At 61.6% G+C, this 19599-nt stretch overlaps 1 protein-coding gene across 1 annotated transcript in view; it reads left to right on the plus strand.

Annotated features, from left to right (window-relative positions):
• Positions 1–1406: 1406 nt before the first annotated feature.
• RORC (RAR related orphan receptor C) overlaps positions 1407–19599 on the plus strand; it is a 69304-nt gene continuing 51111 nt past the window's right edge. The window contains exon 1 of the mRNA XM_039513235.1: positions 1407–1561. Coding sequence (XP_039369169.1) covers positions 1516–1561 — 46 coding nt within the window. The 5' untranslated portion in view covers positions 1407–1515. The remainder of the gene's footprint in view (positions 1562–19599) is intronic.

Raw genomic sequence — 19599 nt, forward strand, 5'->3', positions numbered from 1 at the left:
ATGCAGCGGGGAGATGGGCTGGGGATGCAGCAGGGCTGGGAGGACATGGCGGGGCTGGGGAGATGCTGGGCTGGGAGGGAGCTGTGGGCGTGCAGGGATGCAGTGGGCAAATGCAGGGGTGGGAGTGGTGTAGGACAATGCTGAGCTGGGGGGCTGGGCTAGGGAGATTCTGGGTTTGAGGGGTGCTGGGAAGCATGGGGCAGGGGAGCAGGGATGCAGCGGGGGATGCTGGGAGGGGTGCAGGGCTGGGAGGACAGGGCGGGGCTGGGGAGATCCTGAGATGGGAGGGTGCAGGGGGATGCTGGGGTGCAGGGCTGGGGTGCTGAGATGCAGTGGGGAAGCTGGGGAGTACAGGGCGGGGGCAGGGATGCAGCGGGGGTGCTGGGAGTACGGGATGGGGCAGGGATGCAGCGGGGGGAAGCTGGGGAGTACGGGATGGGGGCAGGGATGCAGCGGAGGTGCTGGGAGTACAGGGCGGGGGCAGGGATGCAGCGGGGGAAGCTGAGGAGTACAGGGCGGGGGCAGGGATGCAGCGGAGGTGCTGAGGAGTAGGGGCGGGGGCAGGGATGCAGCGGAGGGGAAGCTGAGGAGTAGGGGCGGGGCAGGGATGCAGCGGGGAAGCTGGGAATACAGGGCGGGGGCAGGGATGCAGCGGGGGGAAGCTGGGGAGTACGGGGCAGGGGGCAGGGATGCAGCGGGGAAGCTGGGAGTACAGGGCGGGGCAGGGATGCAGCGGGGAAGCTAGGGAGTACAGGGCGGGGGCAGGGATGCAGCGGAGGGTGCTGAGGAGTACAGGGCGGGGGCAGGGATGCAGCGGGAAGCTGGGGAGTACGGGGCGGGGGCAGGGATGCAGCGGGAAGCTGGGGAGTACAGGGCGGAGGGCAGGGATGCAGCGGAGGGTGCTGAGGAGTACAGGGCGGGGGCAGGGATGCAGCGGGGAAGCTGGGGAGTACAGGGCGGGGGCAGGGATGCAGCGGGGAAGCTGGGGAGTACAGGGCGGGGGCAGGGATGCAGCGGAGGGTGCTGAGGAGTACGGGGCGGGGCAGGGATGCAGCGGGGAAGCTGGGAGTACAGGGCGGGGGCAGGGATGCAGCGGGGGGGGCAGGGATGCAGCGGAGGGTGCTGAGGAGTACGGGGCGGGGCAGGGATGCAGCGGAGGAAGCTGGGAGTACGGGGCGGGGGCAGGGATGCAGCGGAGGGTGCTGAGGAGTACGGGGCAGGGATGCAGCGGGGGGAAGCTGGGGAGTACGGGGCGGGGGGGGCAGGGATGCAGCGGGGGGGTGCTGGGCTGGGGGTCCAGGGCTGGGAGGACAGGGCGGGGCTGAGGAGACGCTGGGCTGGGAGGGTGCAGGGGGCGGGGCGCCTCTGCCGCCCGCCCGCCGCTATTGCAGCCGCGGCTCCTCGGGGAGCGACTCCTCTCCCCTGCCCGGCGCGTCCCTCCCTCCCCAGCGGCGGCTGCACTCGGCTGCCCGGGCAGAGGCGCCGAGGGTCCGGCCCCAGCGCGCAGCGGAGCCCATGGAGCCCGGCGGCGGCAAGCGGCAGCGGGACGGAGCAGGCAGAGGTGGGGCTGGGGGGAGCTTGGCACAGCGGCCGGGAGCGCGCGGGGACGGGGTATCAGGGCAGCTGGCGGGGCGTGACGGGGGTATCAGGGCAGCTGTCAGGAGGGGTGGGGGTATTGGGGCAGTTGGTGTTTGGTGAAGGGAGTGGGGGGGTATTGGGGCAACTGGTAACGGGGGGTATCGGGGCAGCTGTCAGGAGGGAGTGGGGGGTATTGGGGCAGTTGGTGTTTGGTGAAGGGGAGTGGGGGTATTGGGGCAGCTGGCCAGGGGGTAACAGGGGGTATCGGGGCAGCTGGCGAGGGGGTGACGGGGGGTATCGGGGCAGCTGTCAGGAGGAGCAGGGAGTATCGGGGCAGCTGGCAAGGCGATAACGGGGGGTGTCGGGGCAGCTGTCTGGAGGAAGCGGCGTGGTGGTAGGGGGGTATGACTGGTGGGGGCAGTCAGTGGTGAGGGGCAGTTAGCAAGGGGGAGCAGAGGGGGCTAGTGGGCATCGTGGTGGCTGGCAGGACAGTAGGAGAAGCTGGAGAGCAGCGGGTCTCCCTGGCAGGGCAGAGGCCTCTGGGCGTCGTGGCACCCAGTGGGTGTCAGCAGGACACCGTGGGCATCGGTGGCAGCTGCCAGGGGAGGTGGGCTGAGCAACACTGCAGGTGTCACGCTGGTGGGTGCACGGGAGTGGGCCGGGGGGGAGCATTGGAAGGAGACTGGGACCAAATCTGGCAGCGATGGATGGATCGAAGGGATCGCCCTGTGTGTGCTTCCCAGCATGCCCGGGGACAGGCTGACCCCTCTGCTGGGGGCACCTAGATGGGTGGGGGAAGTTTTTACCTTCTTGCCTCACTTCATCTTGTCCCATTTTGTTGACTTGGCAACCTGGTCTCTGGCCCGGTGTTGTTTATTCTGCTTGCCGGGGCTTGGTTTTGCTTTGTAGCCGTGCCCCTCTGCTATCCTGCCTGGTGCATCGGCAGTGGAGCTGTGCCAGCCAGGAACGTTCCCTGGGCGCTGCAGTGTATGTGTTCGTATGCAACACTGCCCTCTGCCAACAAGGATCAGAACTGTGCAACTGTGTGTCATGCGTCCTATACTGCTCGGCCAGAAGGGAGAGTCTCCTTTAGATGGGTGGTAGCGGGGCTCTGTGTCCTACCCCCTTGCTTAGGGAGGGAGGATGGCCTAATGGCTAAGACACTCTCCTATAGCAGGAGAGCTTAGTTCCATTCCTTTCCCTCTCTGGGCCTCAGTTTCCCCATCTGCACAGTGGGGACAACGACTCTTCCTTTGTCTGGCCTGTTTACCTGTGATCTCTTTGGGACAGGGATTGTCTCTCAAAGGGGACCCGATCCCAGCTGGGACCCTCCTAAGTGCTGCCGTAATCCATCTAATAAAGTTTCCCTTTGCCGTGAGGTGCCAAGAGGTGTAAAGTCCCTGTGGATTTTTTTTTAACAGTTCAGGCCTCTCTAGTCTGTGAGGTTCCCCACCCCCTTCTTTTCTCCCTGAGTTGTAAACAGAATCAGCTGCTTCTGTCCAGAACCTTCAGTAAGTGATTTGCACGGTAGCTGCGGCGCGGCGTTAAATCAGGGAGCGTCTGACCGTGGGCTCTTTTCTGCGCTGTGGATACAGATCTCGTGGCAGCCTGTCCTGTTTCCGAGTTACTGTTCCTGGCTCCTGTGCCTCTTGGAGCGAAGCTTCTTAAACGCCTTCCGCATGACGAGCCCCACCACTTGGTGTCCTCGGGGGGCGTAGAGTCCAGCACGCTGCGGGGCCAGGGATGCCGCGCGGGGGGAACAGCTTGCAGAGCTTTGCCTGATGCTTGCAAACTCCCTGCTGCCTGGGACCTGTGACAACAGATGCTTCCCCCGCGCAGAGGACAGTGGGGCCTGGGATAGGCGAGGGTCCTGTGGGGAGTTTTCCATGGTGGCCTATTGCTTGACTCCGTGGTGCCTTTAGAAGGACCCGTGAGGAGGGACCACAGGCCCCAGGCAGGTTTTACAGACAGCGCCTCCCCCAATCCCAGAAACCTGCTTCTGAGCTGGGGACGGTCGGGTGGAGGGATATTGCTGCGGCTGTTCATTGCCAGCTGGGGGGTGACCAGACCTTGGCTGGGCTCTGAGTGAAACCCTGGAGAGGCAGGATGGCCTAGTGGTATGGCCCTGGCCATTTGGGTGACCTGGGTTCACTTAGCCTCTGTGCCTCAGTTTCCCCACTGAGTCAGTGCTCACAAGGCTAAAGTCAGTGCCTCTTCACCCTCCTGCATCCCCTTATGGACCTGCTTTAAGTGCTGGCAGCAGGGTTGTCTAGTGGCTAGATGTAGGGACACAGCCCTATAGCTGTGGGACCCCCTTCCCAGAGCTGAGAGGGGGGAGTGTGGTCGGGGCAGCGCGTTGGGACTCCTGGGCGCTGGGGTCCTTTCCCAGCCTGGGACGGGAGCGCGGTCTAGTGGTTGGAGCAGTGGATCGGGTTTTAGGAACCCTCGGTTCTGTTCCGAGCACTGGGATGGGGAGTGAGTTCCCAGTTGGGTGTTAGGGCTTCTGTGTTGGTTCTGGCAGGGAAGGAGGGAGCTCCAGTGGATAGAAGGGGGCAGAGACTGGAAGTCAGGACTCCTGGGTTCTATCCCTGGCCCTGTGAGAAAGGGTGACCTTATGGATAGAGCAAAGGGGGAGCTGGGGGGTCAGGACTCCTGGGTTCTTTTCCCCCAGCTCTTCCACTCTCTGTGGGGCTTGACCAAGTTCTCGCTCTGTGCCTCAGTTTACTGCTTCCCTTTGTCACTGTCCGGAGGGTGGAGCCGTGTGTCATGAGGCTAAGTGAGTGCTGGTGAAGAGCTCAGGGATCTCGGGACATGTGCTTGGCCCCAGGGCATTGGCTAATGCCGCCATGCAGGAGCAGCAGGTGGGTAGTGGTGGAGGCACTGGGAGGCACCAGGGTTACTGGCAGTGGCTGGCGTTGCCTAACGCCGGCTGAGTTGCTGTCATGCAGACAAGGCTGTTGTTTTCCCTTTGGTGGGTGGGTGTCTCCTTGGAAAGGCCCAGCGCTGGCAGGGTAGGTGCCCGCACACTGGGGAGGACTGGGGTGGAGGGATATTGCCGTAGCTGTTCAGTGCCCGGCCCAGAGACTGAGCCCCAACTGGAACATGAACATGTTACTGGAGGGGCAGGATGGCCCAGTGGTTAGCACACTAGCCTAGGACTTGGTTTGATTCCAAAGACTCCCTGTGGGACCTGGGACTCCTCACTTAGTTGCTCTGTGCCTCGGTTTCCCCATCTGTACAATGAGGATAATATTCCAGCCTCACATGGGGGCACTGAGGATAAATATGTTGAGATTGTGCGGTGCTCAAATACGGTGTAATGGGAGACAGGTATGTGACCACCGATAGCTCCCGGCCAGTGGGAGATTCAAGTAACCATGAAGCCCTGAGCCTAACGCCTCCCTTGTCCTCTCCCTCTGCAGGGCCCGGACCTCTCCTGGGGGCAGTGGAAAAGCCTGTCTCGCATCCCCCTCTGGTGGCTGGTCTGCTAATGCATAATAGCCTACTGCTGCCGGGGGATGGAGTTCCTCCTGCAACCCCAGTGACAGAGGGGCCTGGGTGGCTGTGTTGGAGACCCTGGGTTCAAGCCGGGGTGGGGTGGTGGAGGGACGAAGCCTCTTTCCCACTGGGAGAACACAGCGTCCAGGGCGTGCAGATCTCCTCAGGGCAGAGGCTTTGGCATATGAATGCCCTGAGCCCTTGAGGATCCCAGCAGACACCTGTGGACTAAGGTTCTGGCTGCCCAGCAATACAAAACCAAACCCGTGGCAAGAGGCTCCCTTAAGATAGGTCCCAAAGGATCCTGGTTACTTTCCTGGGGTAGTGTCTGCAGCGCGAGAGAAATTAGCGTTAGCTGCTCTTGGATCCTAGGCTGGTTGCATTTACGCAGAGGAAGGCAAAGTGGTTAGAGCAGGGAGGATTGGGAGTCAGGTCATATTCTCGGCTTGGGGAGAGGAGTGGAGTCTAGTGGTTAGAGCAGGGTGGGGTTTGGGAGTAAGGAGTCCTGGGTTCTATTCCCAGCTCTACTGTTGGCTTGCTCTGAGACGCTGGGGCCGTGCCTCAGTTTCCCCATCTGTAGGAAGGGCATAACAACACCAGCCAAGCGTACTTTACAAGCAGCATGACGCGGCCTGGATGAAAGGCGCTGTGGCAACGTATTAAGAACGCCGTGTTATACAAGAGCTAATTGATGTTGTGAGTAGCAGCGAGGACTGGTCAGCCGGCCGAGAGCATGTGCCAGGTGTGGTTACTGGCGAGGGCGTCTGTAACCACCTCTGGGATACACGGTGGCACATACCGCTAGGGAGGTGCCTGTGTTTTTCATCCCATGCAATGCTCAGGGTGGGGTCAGCCCAGTGCAGCAGCCTGGGCATTGCCCTCCCCTGGGATCACCATTTTCCCATGGCGTCATTTCAGCAGGGATCCCCAGCATTTCCTAGGCCCCAGTGACTGAGCCGTGCCCCCGTCCCTCATCTCTGTAGCTTGGCTCCCAGCGTCGCCCTTGGGAGGGACGGAGGACCCGGCTTTGGGCTGTGCCGCAGAATTTGCAGCCAGGAAAGAGCCAACATGGCTGGGTAGCTGACGTGGGGGACCTGGGTTCTGTTCCCCGAGTAGGCAAGTTACGCCCCTCTGTGCCTCAGTTTCCCCTCCCACCCTCTGTCCGTTTAGACTGTCAGCTCTTCGGGACTGTCGCTTGCTCTGTGTCTGTGGGCCGCACTGGTGCTACCGTAATGCACCTAATAATGCTCCGGTGGGAACCGAGGGGTACCCCCAGCCCCGCTCGAGGCTGGTTTTGATGGGTTGCTTCACAAACAGGGCCAGTGAGAGCGGCACCATCCCCTGCAAACTGCACGTGCTCACGCACCCCTCCCCCCCACTTTTATTTTTAACCAGAGGGATGTAAGCTAATTATGTTAATGCGCTGGCTGTGGCGTGGGGGCAAAGCCGGCTCATGGCGCTCGACGCTGCCTGCTGCGTAATCCCGTGGTAATCCCCACCCGGGGGTCGCCCCCGTTTCAGCAGCTGGGGCCTGGCTGAGATGGGAGACCCAGGCAGCACCAGGGACTCGATCCTGCCAATCGATGGGGGGCATTTGGCAGGATTGGGCCTGTCTGCACGGCTCCCCCTTTGCCAGGAGAGAGCTGCCCACGGGGCGAGATGGGCCAGGGCTGCCCAGAGGATTCAGGGGGCCTGGGGCAAAGAAATTTTGGGGGCCCCTTCCATTAAAAAAAATTGCGATATTATAGAATACTATCTTCTCGTGGGGGCCCCTGGGGCAAATTGCCCCACTTGCCCTCCCCCCCGAGATGGGCCCTGCTCCTCTCCAGCCATGCCGGCCCTACTTCAGCCTGCAGCTGCTGCGTGTCTGCACCCCTCTCTCCGTCCCTTGTAGTCAATCCAGATTCGGGCAGTGTTGCTAGCGATGACCAGCCCCACCGGGGCTACGCCGGCCTTGCTCAGCCAGGTGCCTTGTCCGAGGGGCCCCGGGCTAGCGAATGTGGGGTGAGCTGCGTCCCCAGCCTGCTGCTGCAGCACGGCCCGTGCCGCCTTCGGGACGCCTCTTCCACCTTTCTAGGCTTCGCACCTTCTTTAATTGGTGTGAAACTGCGCCCGAGCGGCCCACACCCACTGGGCGGCCTGTTGCAATCAGCGTGTGGGCGCCTCTGGCAGACGGAGCTCTTCGTTTTCCTCCCCTGACCTTTCCAGCCCCCCAGCTGCAGGGGCAAGGGGCTTCTTCATTAGCCCGGCACCAGACGCAGGACATCTGGAAAGGGCGGAGACCAGCTCCTTCCATCTTTCAGGCCCAAGAAGCCTGTGGTGCCTTCGTCTCACAGAGAAGGGAGCCGCAGATAACCTGGCACCGCTGGGGGCTGAGAGGGAGAGATGGGACCCCCTCGCGTGTGTGGGTGCAGGTCACAGTGGAGAACTCCAGGGGGCCGTAGCAGTGGGCTAGCGGCTCATAAACGATCGGAGCGAGTTAAAATAAAGAATCTGGTGCAATCAAAGAGGTTCTTCACGTGGGGCGGGGTTGCTAAAGGTGGCAGGGGACCACCCGGCCTGGGGGCCCCAGCGTGGAAGAAGGTCGAGCAGCTGTCAGCGTCGTGCCCAGAGATCTCGCTGCACTGGTACGACAGGCCCTCTATGCTCTCTCCGCTCCTAGTATGGGATGCCGATGCTTTGCTTCTCGCTCCCTTTAGCCTCATCTTGCTCAGTTATCTGGGACTCCGCTCGTGCTAGGGACTGTACAGGCCTGGGACAAAGGGCTGGTCCCTGCCCAAGCAATGAAAGGTTCCTCCGTCAGATCTAGGCCCCCATGTGAGCCAGTGGGAGCCCTCCCATCCGTTCCCATGGGCGTCGCTCTTGTTGCGGCTGGATTAGATGGGTTTGTGCCCCTTCCAGTGCTGGCTAGTCTCTGTCCTGTCCCTACAGTCTCCTCCCCACACCTGCCTCCCGACCCCTTGCCTGTAGGGCTAGTGAATAGCAGTCAAGGGGGAGGATTCACAAGTCACAGGCCGGCAAGGGCAGAGGTGCCTTCAGCTAAGTCTCAGAGTGACGTGGGGTTTTGGAGAGGGGAGTTGGATGCGGAGGAGAAGGCTCTCACGCCCCACAGCGACGGGCTGGCGAAAGTGGCTGGCGTTGGGGTGGGGGGCGGGGAGGAGAGGCTGGCTAGGTGCTTGGGAGCTGGATCCCGCAATGATGGGAGGGGCAGCGGGTGGGTGTGTGCTATGCTTGGCACAGGAGCGTGGAGTGGTTGGCGGGTGCTGTCCTTGGTGAGGGCTTCTGGGCACATGCTGGGCATGGCATGGGCTCAGCATAGGGGCCTGGTGAATGCCACGTGGGGCAGAGGCCAGCAGGCGGGAGCTGTGCTGGGGAGCGGGGTGGAATGCACCTGCTAGCTGGGGATTAGCACTCCAGAAGCTGAGCTCTGTACCATCAGCATCAGCAGCTGGGCATGCTCTCCTCCCCGCGGCACAGACACTGCCCGCCCCTCAGCTCTGCCCCGCTTCCCCCATCCCACCCTCACCTGCTCCCACAATGTCCTGTGCTACCCCTGAGCCACCTTCCGTGGGTCCCCTCCCCTGGGGGCTTTGCCCACTCCCCACCCTCAGATCCAGCTGTGCTAGGCCAAACGCCTCCCTGGGGATTTCAGTTGCATTGCCTCAGAGTCGGGTTTGGCATGGCGTCCGAGCAGGGGAGTGGGGTCTAGTGGTTAGACAGGGGTGGGGGTCCTGGGAGTCAGGACTCCTGGGTCCTATTCTCAGCACTAGGAGGGGATTAGGGTCTAATGGGTTAAAGGAGGGAGGGCTGGGGGGTTAGAACTCCTGAGTCCCATTCTCACCTCTCGGAGAATGTATGGTCTAGGGGTTAGAGCAGAGGGAATGGCAGCCAGGACTCCTGCGTCCTATTCCCAGCTCTGCCACTGATTTGCAGTGTAATTCAGGGGAGATCATTTCTCTCTGTGCCTCAGTTTCCCCTTCTGTAGAACAGAACAGCGCTTAGCTTAGATTCATAAATTTCAAGGCCAGCAGGGACCTTGAGCTGTGAATGATAACTGGCCCGAGACCTGCCCTGAATTAATTCCTCTTTGAACTAGAGCAGAGCTTTTAGAAAAGCAGCCAGCTTCGATCTAAAGCCAGGGGACCCTGGCGGGTTAATTTCTCCTTGTAAAGGACTTGTTAAACTCTTGGCTGCATAACTACTGGGCATTTCCCCCTGGGGAGCAGATACATGTGTGTATGAGCATGTGGGGAGAGGGGCCCCTGCTTGCCAGCTCGTAACCCGCCGTGCGGGGCCATTCCAGCCCTGTTTGCGTTGCACTGAGAGGCTCTTTGTGCCAGGGGGCTGTCGCTTCATCCAGCTGAAATAACAGCCAGCTCTGGGGTGGGACCCGGTCGCTCCTTAACAGCCCACAGCAACAGGCCAGGGAAGCAAAGATCCAGTCAGACCAGCAGGGGCGGCTTGGGGAATGAGGGTGTGCTGGCTTTGGAGAGTCGCCCGGCGCGGTGTCCTGGCGGGGCGCTGGCCGTTTGGGGAACAGGGAGGCTGGGCTGTTCCACACCGGGAGCCGCTGAGTCAGCACCATGGAATGCTGGGAAGGCTGCCATGGAAATGTTGGCTGTCAAAGCCCCAGCGGGCCGCGGCAGCGCCTAATAGCGCCTCTTTCCTCCTGAGCGACGTGCAGGAGCTACTGGCGGGTGCCGTACGGGTGGCAAGCAGAGCAGGGGCTGTTTGGGGGAAGGGGCAGCCCTCGCGTCCGTCCCACTCCACCCTCCCCTTTAGGAATGTACAGCGCTGGGTAACGTTAGGGAGTGCGGCCTCCCGGGTCCATACTTTAATGCCCATTGCACAGAAAAGGAAACTGAGAAACGGGGAGGGGGGAGCTGAGAATAGAACCCAGGAGTCCTGGCTCCCAGTCCCCTGCTGTAACCACTAGGCCTCACTCCCCACCCAGATCTGAGAAGAGAAGCCAGGAGTCCTGATACCTGGTCCCTTCCACAGCTGGGATCTGGGAGTCCTGACTCCCTCTGGGTCCTGCCTGCAGTCCTGGGATGGAGCATGCCCAGGTCATGGGCACAGGGGCCAGGAGTCAAGGCACAGGTGTTCTGGTTCTGCCTCTGCCACTCAAGTCACTCTGTTATTCTGTGCCTCAGTTTCCCCATCGGTGACCAGACGGGGCTGTTTTCCCATATTCATGGGGGTGGATTGTGAGATTCACAGGGTTCCTGTCTGTCAAACTCTGGTTCACCCTCCATCAAATGATGGGGTAGGAGGGCAGAATGCTGTCGTCAGACCTGTCCCATCGCGGGTGAGTCTGGGGGGGGGGCGGGATGGGCTCCAAGAGGGAACGTTGTGGGTGCAAGATTTCACCCCAGGACGGGATCGGTGCTGAGTGCAATCCCGTGCAGGGGGTTCAAGGCGTCGCGTGTTGCTTGAGCATTTCAAAGTGGGGGCTCCCCTGCGTGGGGGATCGGAACAGAGTGTCGCCTCTGCAGAGCTGCTCTGCATTGTTCCCGTCAGTTTCCCTGCGGAGACCAGCCCTTTGCCCTCAGCAGGGAGTGTCTCCTGCCCTGCCTGGGTGCGCTGGGAACCTGCGCTTTCCTTGCATTGTAAATCAAACCAGAGGTCTCCCCCTGTCCCTTTTGCAGCCAGGCCTCCAGGATCCGCTGCCTTTAGCCCCTTCCCTCTCGCCGGCTTGGTGGCCCTGAGCCACCCGGCTTGGGGAGAAAGGGAGGCTGGTTGTAAAGGGATTTTTGCCGCGAGCTGCTTTGTGACGCCTGGCGAAAACCTTTCTGCTTTCGTCCCTCTCGCTTGGCAGCAGGGAATTAGCCCGAAGAAAGGAAAGGAGTTTACTGGGTGGATAAGTGTTCTCCGCTCCCGCCTCCCGGCCCCCATCCGCTCCTGCAGGTGGGAGATTATTGCATTGACGTAACGGAGGCAGGTGGTTAGTGATGGCTAAGCAGTATCCTTTCCCAGGTCGCCTGCCTCTCTCCGGAGCCGCGCTCACGTCCTCGGAGGCGGCAGAACTGGCTGCCGAAGGATGAGACTTTAGGCTAATGCCGAGAGCATCCGGTGGGGTCATCTCCCCGGGGGAGCCCCGTCGCCTGAGACGTTGGCTGCTAGACGGGTTTGGGGAGGGGCCCCATGCTGTTCCCCAGGGGACGTGGTCATGCCTAGATGGGAGGCTCACCAGCCAAGCAGAAGGGTCACGATCCCCCGGTTACAGATGGGGAAACTGAGGCTCGGGGGGACGAAGCGATTGGCCAAAGGGAGTGTGCGGCAGAGCCAGGAATCGAAGCCGAATCGCCCCCGAGCTGTAACCCCAACCCCCCACATCCCTTTCTGCCGGCCATATGCCTGGGTCCCTGGGGAGCCGGGCCTCCGTCCCAGCATCCCCTTCACAAACCAGGCAGGACCTGGGGTGGGTCATTTATCCCTGGCTGTAATTTCACCATCTGCAGCCTAGTCCTGCTCCTAATACCCCTGAGCTCCGGGGCGCAGAGCAGGTGACTGGGACCTTGTACTGACCAGCAGGGTTGCTTGGCCTTCCCAGAAGCCCTTAGCAAGGCAGCTGCTGCACAGCTGGGCTGTGTCATTGCAAACATCTGGGCCGTGTGACCTCACTACCCCAGCCCCACCCCGCCCTGGGCAGTCCAGCCGCAGCAGCCAGCCCTAGGAAGCCAGAATCCAGCCTGTGGCAGTGGGGTGGGGAGTGGGGGGGGGGGGGGGGGGGCAGGGTGTTGTCATGCCGACTGGCGCGTGTGTTAGCAGCTCCCCAGTAATTTCACTACAGGGCTTTTAGTTAGTGAGTTTTTTTTCCCCTCCTTGATGTTGGCAGGAATTTGCAGCAGAGCCCGGGGAAGGGTTGGGCTGGAGGAGGCTGCGTCTGGCCTGGCAGAGCCGTGCCGTGGGCTCAGTAGGGGGGTCAGGTTTACACCCCGCTGCGCACGGTGAACAGCAGGCTTCAGCCTGCAGACCCTCGGCCCACTATCCCAGCCCAGGGTTCCCCACACAGCTCTGCCGGTGTCCCTCAATCCTGCTCCCCACCCCCCTGCTCTGCCAGTGCCCCTCAGTCGGGACCCACAGCCCCCTGCTACTCCAGACCTGCCCGTGCACCCCAATCTGACCCACAATCTCCTCTGCTCTTCCTGCCCTAATCTCAATTCGGCTCCTGATGTGCTATAGGAGGGAAGCAGCCGCTAGTGGGTAGAGCAGAGGGGGGTTGGAGGCAGGACTCCTGGGTTCCCACTCCACCATTGACTCCATACAAATATACGATACCGGGCAAGTCACTCCCTCTCTCTGCCCAGCTATGACGTGGGGTGAGGTTCACGTTTGAAAAGCTCCCAGTTATTCTTCCCGGCCGGTTTCTCAGCTCACTGGCGGTCGCCCTGGTGCGAGTGACGACTGTTCGATGGATGGCGTCTGAGATGTGGAGACACACTTCTTGGCTGTGTGAAATCCCCGCCATCCACCCCAATTTACCCTCCTGCGTTGCAGCTAACACTATATCTGGGCTTAGGTCTCCAGGGTTGAAAACTGTGATCTTCCTGTTGTCTATCTTGTCTGTTTAGGCTGTGAGGCAGAGACGGTCTCTCGCTGTGCGTCTGTGCAGTGCCCGGCACAACGGGGCGCTGATCTCAGCTGGGGCAGGGACTGCGTCTCGCTGTGCGTCTGTGCAGTACCCAGCACAACGGGGCGCTGATCTCAGCTGGGGCAGGGACTGCGTCTTGCTGTGCGTCTGTGCAGTACCCAGCACAACGGGGCGCTGATCTCAGCTGGGGCAGGGCCTGTCTCTCGCTGTGTGTCTGGGCAGCGCCCGGCAGAATGGGGCCCTGATCCCAGCTGGGGCAGGGCCTATTTCTTGCTGTGCGTCTGTGCAGCACCCAGCACCACGGTGCACTGATGGGAGCTGTTTGGAAATTTTTTCGACAAAATGTTATTTTTGTTGGCAAAAAATGCTAATTTGTTTAAAGTGAAGTTGGCTGAAACGTACCGGGTTTGATGAAACTTTTGCCAGGCAGGTTTCTCAGATCCAGGGTGGAATTTTTGGAGGGGGTGACCCCAGAATAGCCAATGGCCTAGTGGGTAGAGCAATCACCCGGGGCGTACAAGACACAGATTCAAATCCCTTCTCTGCCTGATTCAGAGCAGGGATTTGAACCTGGGCCTTCTGCACCCCATAACCACTAGGGCACAGGGTATTCTGGGGTTCTGTAGAAGATTCTCTGTGCCCACCCCTCCCGATGTGGAATCAAACCGAATGCGACTCATTATGAGGTTTTGACGAAATGGAATTCTCGGTTTCCGGCCGCCCCCGGCCCTGATCTCGGCAGGGGTGTTTCTATGCCTCCATCACACAACCAGGTGGTACCAGTAATAGTCCAGATGCTGGAACAGCCCATCTGGATCTGAACTGAGGAGCGTCTTGGTCGCTGTCCAACAAGCTGATCTCAGCTGAGGGACCAGCAAAGCAGCCTTGGGTCTGCATCCCACCCCGCTCTTCCAGCTGTCAGCTGCTGCAGCACCTTGCACAGCAACGATTGGCACATCCCCGACAGCCGCGCTCCTACGGGATCCTCCCCCTGCCTGGGGAGAGGTCTGATCCCTGTGCCAGCGAAGCCCTGGGAGCCAGCAGGGTGTGTGTGTGTTGGTCGTTATGTAATAGCTGCCTACCGAGGGCGTGTTGTTTGCCTAGGTGTGAGATTATACAAGAGCTGTGGGTTCTGGATACTCCCTGTGCAGATTGCAGGAGCCAGAGTCCTGAGTGCCGACCATTACGCCATGGGAGCAGCTCTCCTGGGCGGAGAGAGGGTAGCTGGCCGCTGGCCTGGGGTTCTAGAGAGATGGGTTTGAATCCTGGCTCTGCCACTGACTTCTTGTACGAGCCCTGGCAAGTCCCTTCCTCTCACTGGCATCAGTTCCCCGATCTGTAAAATGGGGAGAAATCAGCCTGCCTTTGTGTAGTAGATTGTGAGCTCTGTGGCGCAGGGACTGTCTTGACTTGTGTCTGTGCAGCACCCGGTGCGCCGGGGCCCTGATCCCAGCTGGGGCAGGGACCGTCTCTCGCTGTGTGTCGTGCAGCGCCTGGCACAATGGGGCCCTGATCCCAGCTGGGGCAGGGACCGTCTCTCGCTGTGTGTCTGTGCAGCGCCTGGCACAATGGGGCCCTGATCTCAGGTGGAACAAGGACTGTCTCTCGCTTTGTGTCTCTGCAGCGCCTGATATGACTCTTCTAAGCGCTGCCGTAATATAAATTATAGTGACCTGGGATGTGGTTCTCTGTGGGCTTTTGCAGGGGCCTCAGATCATGGATTTTGGCTATTTTTTCCCCTCCTCCATGTAAGCACGGCTTTGGGCTCCCAGCAGTGAGCTACTGGCAGGGTATGAACCTGGAACCTTCTGTGCTACAAGCACCATCTTCTACCCCTGGAGCTAAAGGAGCAACACCATTAGCTGGTAGCTATAGTAGACTCTTATCCTCTTAGACAGACCAGCTACTAGGAGGAGGACAGAACCCCACACTCCCCTAGCGAGGTGTTGTTATTACTGACTGCACTGAGCTCCAGGCATGGACCAGAACCCAGGGCACTAGGAGCTGACAGTCTGAGTTGGGGCATCTGTCCTGTGTTGGTTCTTGGGATTGAGGATGGGGGGAGAGGGAAGACAGATCCTTTAATCCCTAGATTGCGAGTTCACCCCCGGCCCACCTTGTAGGCACTAGGTGACTCAAGGACTGGAGCGGCCGTCAAGAGTGAGCACCCCAGGTGTGTGGGGGGGTCCCTCCAGGTTGGCAGGGGAGTGGCAGGAAGCTCGCCTGTGGTCTGCAGAGCTGCCAGTCCAGCATGTAAAAGGCCAGGCCAGGCCAGGCCAGAGGCGGCTGCATCTCAGTGCTGACTGGGGGATCCCTGTATGAACTGCCTTGGCACCCCACCCCAGAGGTGGCTGCATCTCACTGCTGGGCGAGGGATCCCTCTATGAACTGCCCTGGCACCCCACCCCAGAGGTGGCTGCATCTCAGTGCTGGCTGGGGGATCCCTGTATGAACTGCCTTGGCACCCCACCCCAGAGGCGGCTGCATCTCAGTGCTGGCTGGGGGATCCCTGTATGAACTGCCTTGGCACCCCACCCCAGAGGCGGCTGCATCTCAGTGCTGGCTGGGGGATCCCTGTTTGAACAGCCCTGGCACCCCACCCCAGAGGCGGCTGCATCTCAGCGTGTGGCTCCAGACTGGGATAAAAAGCTCTAGGGAGGCAGTGTGGCTGCTGGGTGTGCAGGCAATGGCTGCGAAGGGTCCCAGGCCCCATGTCTGTTCAGGTGCCTCCCTGCGCTGTGACTCAGACACGTGTGGCTGGCAGGTGGCCAAGGCCCAGGAGCTGGGTTATGTAAGCAGGGAGTTCAGGCGAGGCCAGCGTGGGGGTTGGGCCATGCTCCCCCGCCCTGCCCTGCTTCCCCTTGTTCAAACCCCGCCCAGCAGGGGGCAGCAGGCAGCTGAGTGGGCACGGGGTGGCACAGAGGGTCGGACCCTGGGTGGGTCTGACGGTACAGGCGTGCCTAGGGCCCCCGACCAGGATCAGGGTGCTGAGTGCTGCACCCTGACCTAGAGCGGGGTCCCTGTTATGTTAGGTGCTGCATAGATCTCCCCCCACCCCGAGATCCGGGTCCCCCTTGTGCCAGGCGCTGCCCAAACCCGGACCAAGATCAGGCTCCCCACAGGGACCCAGAGGTTGAACGGGCTCCAGTTCCGAGATCAGGAGAGCCAGGGGCCATACGGGACCCAGGACTGGGCCGTACAGGCCCCAGGACTGAGATCAGGCCCCCCACGGTCCAGAGTGAGACAGCCGCTGTCCCGCAGACCCCCTGCCATGGGGGTACAAGAGCGGAGGGGGGGGGATCTCGTCTCTTTCGGCCTGAGATTTTTCTCCAATTCTTCACTATCTTGTGCCACTAACTTTCGGCCCCGCACGTGGCTGGTACGTGAGCCCTTCTGATTGGAGGCGGGGGCCGCCTGCCACTGGCTGGGCTGCCTGATTGGACGAGAGCACCGTGGTCCCTACCACAAATTCAAAAACGCCCCCACCCCACAAACACTGTGAAAGGCCCACTGGGCCAGCTCCGCTCCGGCCTGTGAGGGTGGGAGGGGGGCTTGGAAAAGGGAAATTAACTAAAATCTGCAGGAGTAAACTCTGGAGTTTTCTGCCCATCACATGCCCGGTGCCACGGCTGACCCGCCCCGAGAGGGATCGGTGCCCCTGTTACCCTCCCTCCCTCCCCCCGAGGGGGATCAGACCCCTTGATAGTTCCGGTTGCTGTGAAGTGTCTCTGCCCTTGAGTGGGGAGCACGTCCCAGATGGGGAGAGGGCCGTGAATTGGGGGGCGGGTGTGAGGGAGGTCCCCACTTCCAGCTTCGGCAAAGTGAGCCAGGACGGTCTCAGCTCCTAGTAAGGCAGCCCCCCCCTCCAGCCCCCCAAACCACCAGCTGTTTGGGGGAGAAAGGGCCAGGCCTGAGGCCAGACCCACTTCCCCTGCAGACAGGGCTGGACTCTCCGGCCGCAGCGGAGGACACACAGGGTCCTGAGTGCACCTTGCAGCCCCAACTGCCCACCCTGGGTGGGTCCCTCTGGGGGGAGCTCTGGCCGCTCGGCCAGCCCCATGCTGGGGAACCGGCTCCAGCCCTGCGCAGAGATGGCCCCGGAGCCGTGGGGGTTAAGGCGAGGAGCGAAAATAGCAAAGCTGCTTAGGAGGGTGGCGTGGCGAACCTGCGGCTTTCTCCGCGCCCCAGTGCTCAGCAAGCTAATCAGATTGATTTCCCCTTTCGGGGGTGGGGGTGGAGGCGCAATTAACCCTTTGTTATAGTCTGCGGGTCGGGATTGAGGGGCACTGACAGGAGCTGCGGGGGGCAGGGCTGGGCTAGCAGGGGGCTGCGGGTCAGGATTGAGTAGCACTGACAGAGCTGGGGGGCAGGGCTGGGATTGAGGGGCACTGACAGCTGGGGGCGGGCTTTGATAAGAGGGGCTGCGGGTTGGGATTGAAGGGCATGGGCAGAGCTGGGGGCAGGGCTGGGCTAGCAGGGGCTGTGGGTCGGGATTGAGGGGCACGGGCAGAGCGGGGGCGGGGCTGGGATAGGAGGGGCTGCGGGTTGGGATTGAGGGGCAGAGCGGGGGGCAGGGCTGGGATAGGAGGGGGCTGCGGGTCGGGATGGAGGGGCACGGGCAGAGCGGGGGCGCGGGGCTGGGATAGGAGGGGGCTGCGGGTTGGGATTGAGGGGCACGGGCAGAGCGGGGGCAGGGCTGGTATAGGCGGGGGCTGCGGGTTGGGATTGAGGGGCACTGGCAGACCTGGGGGCGGGGCTGGGATAGGAGGGGCTGCGGGTTGGGATTGAGGGGCACTGGCAGAGCTGGGGGGCAGGGCTGGAATAGCTGGGGGCTGTGGGTGGGGATTGAGGGGCACGGGCAGAGCTGGGGGACAGGGCTGGGATAGGAGGGGCTGCGGGTCGGGATTGAGGGGCACGGGCAGAGCTGGGGCGGGGCTGGGAGAGGCGGGGGCTGCGGGTGGGGTTTGCGGGGCACTGGCAGTGCGGGGGGGCGGGGCTGGGATAGGAGGGGCCGGTGGGGTGGGATTGAGGGGCACGGGCAGAGCTGGGGGGCTAGGGCTGCGATAGGAGGGGGCTGCGGCCCAGGATTGAGATATTTCTCTCACTATCCCAGATGTGGGCTCCCTAGGTCTGCCGATGCCCCCTCGATCCCAGCCCTACCCCTGTCCCCCAGCTCTGGGGTGTACCTTGGTGCCTGGAGGGGGAGGGGAAGTGGAAACTCTCTAAGTAAATTACAAAGCACGGAGGAGGGGAGGGAGGTGGGTGCTGGGGAGGCTGAGGGGGAGGATGCTGCGTCTCTGTGGCTCAGTCCCAGGGGGCACGAGGTTTCGTGCTGCCCGAGTCCAGGTGCTGTGGGGCGCAGGCAGGCTGGGCTGGGCTGGGCTGTGGTCTGCCCCACATGCTCCCTAGTAGAACTGACCCCGCAGGGTCCTAGAGCATAGCAGGCTTGGCAAGTTCTGCAGAGGGAGGGAGTGGGGTCCAGTGGTTAGAGCAGTGGGACTGGGAGTCAGGACTCCTGGGTTCCATTCCCAGCTTTGCCACAGACTCGTGACCTTGGGCGTGTCGGGGGGGCTGATCCTGCCCCATGTTTTGTGGCGCGCTTGGAGCCCTTCCGGCGAGATGTGCGATTCCAGGGGGTATCGATGCTGATGCCTCTCTCACCAGCCCCCAGAATCCGTCCGGTCCCACACAGGCAGCAGGATTTCTGCCCTGCGCAGTGCCCTCAATGCCCTCTGCTGCCTGGGAGCACAAGGCCTTTCTGTGCAGTTTTAGCGTCTCTCCAGTCCCCGAGGAAGCTGGACGACCAAGCGGGTTGTCCCTGCCTGGTTACGTCCTCCTCCGCTCTGCCCTAAGAGAAAACGAGCCGTCCATCCCCATCCACCCCGATGCAGCTCCCTCTGTCTGACTGTCTACCCAGACAGCTTCATCTCTCCATCCCCATGCCGTCTCTCCATCTATACTCCTACCCACACCTGTGTCCATCCATCCCCACGCACCCCATCTATACCTATAACCCTATCAATCTGTCCATCCATCTCCATACACCACCATCTGTCTTTCCATCCACTCCCGTGCACCCCCATCTATCTGAGGTACTTACGTGGCCCCCCTTATCTTAGTAACCAAGTGCTTCATCCCCCCACCTTGGGAGGCAAGACATGCAGTTAGTCTCATTGTCCAGGGGGAAACTGAGGCACAGAGAAGCTAAGTGAGTTGCCCAAAGTCACGCAGGAAGTCTGTGGAAGAGCAGGGACTTGAACCCGGGTCTCCCGATTCCCAAGCTTGCCCCCTAACGACTGTGTGACTGCAGGGGGTTTCTGAGACCCGCTACCGTCCCACCTGGAACAGTGCGGCATAGCTTATTCCTGAGTTAATTATTAATCAGTCTGATAATGCCCACCCCGTCACTGAGTTATTAATCAGGGTGGTGGGCATGTGCTTATGGGGCGAGATCAGTCAGTAAGCGATGGCTCCCACTGAATAATGAAAAGCTCTGGTCTTTCCTCTCAGCTCGCCCCGGCCCTCGGTGTCTTGCGGCACCACCCTGCCCCACTCCTCTCTGGCCTTGGCGCGTGCAGGCCGCTGCAAGCCTCGTCCTCCGAGCCTGGGGCTTTCCCATCTCACCCCCCTCTCCGCTTCCCTCCTCTGGCTGCCCCGTCCACCGCAAGCTGCTTGGCTGCCCTTCCAGGCCCTTGGCAGCCTGTCTCCTCCCTCCCTGCCATCCTGCATTCACTCCCCCCTCCGCTCAGCCCATGGTCCCAGCCTCCAGCGCCCACCTGGTCCGTTCTCACACCAGCCCCTTGGCGCGCTCTCCCGTGCTGCCCCATGCGCCTGGGAGGAGCTCGCCGCAAATGTCTGTGAAACAAGCTCATCTCCTCCCTCCCGGCCCTCCTTACACCTTCAGAACTCCTCCGCCGGCTCTGGCCTGC

The sequence above is a fragment of the Mauremys reevesii genome, linkage group 24 (genome assembly GCF_016161935.1).
Source record: "Mauremys reevesii isolate NIE-2019 linkage group 24, ASM1616193v1, whole genome shotgun sequence".
Lineage (NCBI taxonomy): Eukaryota > Metazoa > Chordata > Testudines > Geoemydidae > Mauremys > Mauremys reevesii.